Source organism: Accipiter gentilis, chromosome 12 (assembly GCF_929443795.1).
Source record: "Accipiter gentilis chromosome 12, bAccGen1.1, whole genome shotgun sequence".
NCBI lineage: Eukaryota > Metazoa > Chordata > Aves > Accipitriformes > Accipitridae > Astur > Astur gentilis.
In genome coordinates, this window is record NC_064891.1 from 36196930 (window position 1) to 36202929 (window position 6000).

The window sequence follows — 6000 nt, forward strand, 5'->3', positions numbered from 1 at the left end:
AAAATGGAATTTAAAAAATGTTGGAAATCGCTTCAGTAGCCAACAGGCCGCCTAGAAATATTTTTAATTGTTCTGTCTCTTTTTCTCAAATTATCCTTAAAAGCATTTTTTTGCTTGCAAAACATGGAATAGGTGTTCTAGTTCCTGAGAATACAAAGGGTGTACTTTGAGCATCACAGTCTTGACAACAGGAAAGTTGCAGAATATCCTCAGCAGGTAGTCTGTAGAAATTGTCATTTCGGGCAGCTTTACTGTATCGGAAATACTTATTGCACTTCTGAGGGCTTTTGGTTTGTTCTCCTTGTTCTTTTTGGTACTTTCCTTATAGTTGCTCTGCACTCAAGGAAAAGAATCCCTCAGGGACTTGGACAGAAAATGTGATTTGCCCATCTGTTCCTGTTCATCTCGGACTGCCTCTGAATCCGTGAAGTTTGACCTTGGCCTGAGGGAGCTTTATTTCATCTATGCGGGGTTTTTAGTCAGGTTGAGGGATTCTTGAATAATGGAGCGTTGGGGTCTCAATGCCTGGTCAAACATGGAAAATTCACCTTAGCCATGTTTTGGGGAGACGCTCCGATTGAGAGATGTTTGCTTTGCACCTTTTAGCAGAGGTAACTGAACACTGCAGTCCTGGATTGGTACAGAGGAATTTATAGAGGTGAAAAAAATGTATTCCCAAACACATTGACATGGTTGTATATCTTCTGGAGTTCGTTTTGCGCATGCCACTTACCTGTGTCTTTTGTTGTGGGGTTTTTTTTGTTTTGGTGAGTTTTGGGGGTTTGGGTATTTTTACTGAGCAGGTGTTTAATAATGCATGTTCTCCTCCTGTTTTAGCCAAGAGTTGAAACTAAACCTGAAGCTCAGTCTCAACCTCCTCGTGTACGTGAACAGCGTCCCAGGGAAAGACCGGGTTTTCCACCCCGAGGACCTCGACCAGGTAATGTGGATCAGCGTGCGTGTCTGACTGGGACTAGTTAACGAGAGGTGCCTCCGCAGTGGGTCTTGTCTGTACCTGTATTATATTGGGCTGGTAATGAACTGTCTGATCCTACTGCCTTCAGCTAGAAATGGGGGAATATAATTTGGAGGCCAAGCTGGTGATGAGTTGTTGCAAAGATCAGGCATTATTTCCAAGCTTCTGTGTTGTTGAAATGTTTTTTAATAGGCCACTCACTTATATGCTTGAGTACTTTTCCTGTGGCTTGATGCAGTTCTGAAAAGCTGCTACGGAAATCTGATGGGATTCCCCCCCCACCCCCATGCCCTTTCATTTTGCTGAACCTTGGAAGTGAGAGCTCTTAAGTGCCTGTGGCTGCTTTGTTTTGGAAGAAAACCTTCCCACTGTGTCAACCTCAGTCAGTTAATAATCTTATACATGTTTTTCCACCTTGTGTAATTGTCTAAAATACTGTTTTCAGTTTAGCTGCCTCATGTTTGTCTTAGTGGATGAGCAGCCAGCTCTCTGCATTTTCTTACTCCTGTAGAGTATCTAAAACTGTAGGATGGTCTGGCTAGAAAACGTGCACATTACTTGACAGTCGTCAGAAGTCGTGTTGAGAGGTGAAAGCCTTCTGAGTTGCATTCATCAGTCCAGCCTGGTTGCTTGGCAGACTTCTGCGCAGCACTGGGCAAAAGCTATCTAGTCAAAGGCCCAGAGTTATGGGATGTTGATCAGTTCATCTTCTTCCCTAAGTGTGAAAATAAGTCATTAGTTCTAAGGGGAGGGGTGGTATTTGCGGTGATCCTTAAGTGGTAGTGTAAAGCTGGCAGGAGCTGGCAGAGCGCTGCCTGCAGAAATGGTTAAGTCTCAGCAGCTGTCAGCGCCACCACCAACTCTAGCTAAAATTGGTTCTAAGGAAGGTTTTCAGTAAGTGCATACCAAATGGTGGTACGGATTGGGATTAAAAGTGCTTTTGGCTTTGAATGGTGCAAGTGTATTTTTACTCGGGGTCAACGCTGAAACTGAAAGGATTTAAGGCACTGAGAAAGAACTGTGACGTCTGTTACAGGTTAACATTTCTTGGTTTTTTTTAACATGTCATCTGTAGCAGGGAGCAAAAGCTGCAATTTGTGGCTAAATCACACTGCGAATCTGCATTTCTACTACTCTTGGATGTAATGGAAGTCATGCAGAAAACGTGTAACAAAGCCCGAGTCTTTTAATTTCCGATCTTAGGCTGGGGTGTAGCAGAGGCAGGGCAGAAAAAGCTGAAATCTCAGTGGACCAAATGGTAGAACTTCAGCCCTATGGTCTTATTTTCAAAGGAAGCCTGCGAACTGTTTTATCTGTTTAAGGAAACCTTTCAAATGAGCTAGCAAGGTTGCTGTAAATGGGCTTGTAGGGGAAGCAGAGGAGAGAAAGGGGTACATACCTACAGAGTAATACCTCAGGTACAAAAGGGCTAACAGTGCGCTACTGTCATGCTGCAAGGCAGGTAATGATTTAGTAAGGGTGATACTGGGTCAGATTTTATCTTGCACGCTGCTAAGCGTACTAATACTTCGGCTGAGCTGGAGGGAACATAAGGAACTCTCACTTGTATCTGGGGCAAAATGCTGGAAGAAGAAAGCCAGAAGAGGTGATGGCAAACATTGTTTTTAATATGAGTGCCAAAGTAAGGATACTGTTACTGTGCTATGGAACTGATGAAGAACTGACTTAAATCCAAATCTTTTTAAAAGTACAATTTAATAGGTAGTGAGCGCCTCTTCAGTATGATGATTTAAGATATAACAAGAACCTCTTGAGCAAACTTCCCCAGTATGCTAGATGTTTTAGTTAACATGGATTTATTTAACCTAACCAGGGAAACCACACGAAAAGAAAAAAAAATACTTTGTGGTATTACTACAAAATTGTCAGGACTATGTAAAGAGGGAGATGGTATCCTCCCTGCTGTGTCACCTATGGTAAACATAAGCTCAAGAGCAAAAGGTATAGAATTTTTTGAGTGAACGTGCTTGGTGCTGTTTGTAGGTGTGTTCATCCAAATCTATACACATCTTCTAACCTCAGTGGCTCTGCCTTCTTCTTTCTGTTGACGACAGGGAGGGGGGACATGGAACAGAATGAGTCGGATAATCGTCGAATAATTCGCTATCCAGACAGCCACCAGCTCTTTGTTGGGAACTTGCCGCATGATATCGATGAGAGTGAACTGAAAGAGTTCTTCATGAGTAAGTAGCAATTTCAGCTGCAGAGACTAAGAAGAAAAATGACGTTGAAAAGTTATGAAACCTTCACTTAAGGCCACACAGGGGAACTTTTACATGATGTGACACTACAGGTGTTGTCTGGAACAAGCCGAGGGGTAGTAGAGCTGGCACTGTGTTTTTTGATTAACATTGCTTTTCACTTGTGTTTTCCCAGGCTTCGGAAATGTGGTAGAACTTCGTATAAATACTAAAGGAGTGGGAGGAAAACTGCCTAACTTTGGTTTTGTGGTATTTGACGATTCTGAGCCAGTCCAGCGAATTTTAGTTGCAAAAGTAAGTATTGATGCTTACTTTTAGAGATCCTTTTAAGCTGAAAATCAAGTACGTAACCTTTTCAAGGGCATCACGTGGGTCTCTGAATTCTGCATCCTGGGAGTGAGAAAAAGGAGTGAGGTTATTTGTGGTTGTGACTTGAGGAATTGGAGAGGAGAAAGCAGTGGTTTTCATTTCTAGTATGTGGGAGCGAGACCTGGCAGAGCAGTTCTTCAGGAACTTTAGCCCTGAAGTGAAAAGGCTAAAGCCGGCAGTGAAGAGGCCAAAGACAACCCTGCCCTTACTTGAGAAAGATGTTTTAATTCCTTGCATGCCAAATGAACTTAGAAGTGCTCTTCCATTTACTGTAGACCTCTAGGGCTAAGGTTGTGTGCTGCAGGGAACCGTTAACAGTTAATTTTTGTCTTCCGCTTGTAAGCGAAGGTGGGCTGAGGCATGCAGCGAATGCAGTGTTTTCGTATGCCTTGTATAAATGGACTTTGTGAAATGGTGACTAACGTGTGCCTTGAACACTTTTCCCTATAAGCCTATTATGTTCCGGGGTGAGGTGCGCTTGAACGTAGAAGAGAAAAAAACAAGAGCCGCTCGTGAAAGAGAGACCCGAGGTGGAGGCGATGATCGTAGGGATATTCGTCGCAATGATAGAGGCCCTGGGGGTCCCCGTGGAATAGTGGGTGGTGGCATGATGCGAGACCGTGATGGAAGAGGACCCCCTCCAAGAGGTGGCATGGCACAGAAACTTGGCTCTGGACGAGGAACCGGGCAAATGGAAGGCCGTTTCACTGGACAGCGTCGCTGAAATCTCCACTGTGGGCAGACAGTCTTGGCAGTGGTACATTATCCATCGTGTTTGCATTCTTGTTAATTTTTTTTGGCTTTGGAATGTGACACAGCCCTTCTGATAATTTCTTTGATGTGAAAGCATCCTTTGGTTTCCAGTTTAAATTGAGGTGGACGTTCTTTCCCCAGTTTCACAACAGGAGTCACACTGTTAATTTATAAATGTAGACTTGGAGAATTGAGGACTGGAAAAAAAAAAAAAAAAAGAAAAAAAAAAAAAAAAAAAAAGACCGGTTAACTATCTGCAACAAAAGTGAACTAAAGGACATGCCCAATAGAATTCAGGTCCTTTCAGTCAAAAACCCTCTGCTGCACATTTTGTGTAAGTGTTACTGTTTCTGCCTATTACTGTTGGAAACACAAATAGTGCAATTTGTGCAATTGGAGAAGCTTGCCTTTTTTTTTTCCTTCTTAGAACACTTGGCTCCAAACAAACTCGTGTTTACGCGCTCATCAAAATGCACTAATGGGTACTCTGAACTCATTTATATTGACACCTGCAGGAGGCATCGGAGGAAAAAACTTTCATCCTCTTATTCAGACAGAATAGCTTGTGAAACGATGCGGGCATCTGATCTGCTTGCTGTGACCAACATATGTACACACACAAACCTTAATAAGACTACAAGTTTATTCCAGAAGAAATCCATTTAGCTGTAAACTAAACAGAACCCAGAGTTTCAAAGTCATAGCCCTGAGTACGCAACAAGTTTGATAGCTCACGTCAGGTTTTCTATCTGCCCCTCTTCAGTACAGGGATGGCTGCTCAACACACTCCTCCTTCCCCTTTCCCCTTCGATAAGCATTGTACAGTGAAATTTGTCTTGACTGTATTTGAGTTCTCTGGTAATGTAATAAGCATGATGGTGCCTTCTATGAATACATCATTCCAGTCTTGCTGGTGATTTTGTACAGTATAGTGTATGAATTACTGTGCTGCAAAGCCAATCGGCTGCAAAGCATTTAAAGGAAGTCATTGAAAAATTGTATTAAAAAAAATTGCAGTATCTTTCAATCAGTAAACGTTGCTAAAATTATCATCCACCTTGCTCTTCAATTAACAAGTTCGCCTGTTTTTTTGCAGAGGGGGGGAAGGGAGGAAGAAGGCATCCAAGTAGTCTCCAGGTTGTCTCTTCTCTTTTATCAATGTCAAAGCTAAAGAAAATGGAGTTGAAATCTCTCTTGGATGTGGATTTCGGAAGTCAGTCAAGAACGGTGAATGCTTTTGGCCAGCTTGTAATCGGTAGAACTGAGCATCCTTTGTGAGGGTGAGCTTATCAAACGAGGATACTGCAATTTTCCGAGAACAAAACAGCAGCTCTTAAGTAATTGCATTTTCCAGTTGCACTTTTTAAAAAACTTTTACTCATTTTGCACATAACTCTGAGCTGAAGTTGACACTTACGTGGCTCCGGACTGAAAGATAGAAAGGAGACATCCTCTTCTTCAGTTTGACTGGTGGGTTTTTTTCCAGTGGAGAGGTCTGTTTCTGGATGACGTTCTGGAGCGCATTCCCATAAACTGCAGCTGCAGCAGACAGTACAGTTCGGCTCGATGCCGGGGCGTGCAGCAAGCGCCCGGCTCTGAGGCCTCAGGAGTAAAAGCTGGGGGTGGGGGGGTGTTTGCGTGTGCGTCTGTGCAAAAGTGTGACCACTTAAAGCTGCTTCT

General features: G+C 43.0%; 1 protein-coding gene across 2 annotated transcripts in view; it reads left to right on the forward strand.

Moving 5' to 3' along the window:
* The window catches only part of G3BP2 (G3BP stress granule assembly factor 2), a 28609-nt gene extending 24046 nt beyond the window's left edge, over positions 1–4563 (forward strand). For both annotated transcript variants that reach the window (XM_049814954.1, XM_049814955.1), the window contains 4 exons: positions 838–940; positions 3052–3180; positions 3374–3492; positions 4019–4563. In XM_049814954.1, coding sequence (XP_049670911.1) covers positions 838–940; positions 3052–3180; positions 3374–3492; positions 4019–4291 — 624 coding nt within the window. In that variant the 3' untranslated portion in view covers positions 4292–4563. The remainder of the gene's footprint in view (positions 1–837; positions 941–3051; positions 3181–3373; positions 3493–4018) is intronic.
* Positions 4564–6000: the final 1437 nt, after the last annotated feature.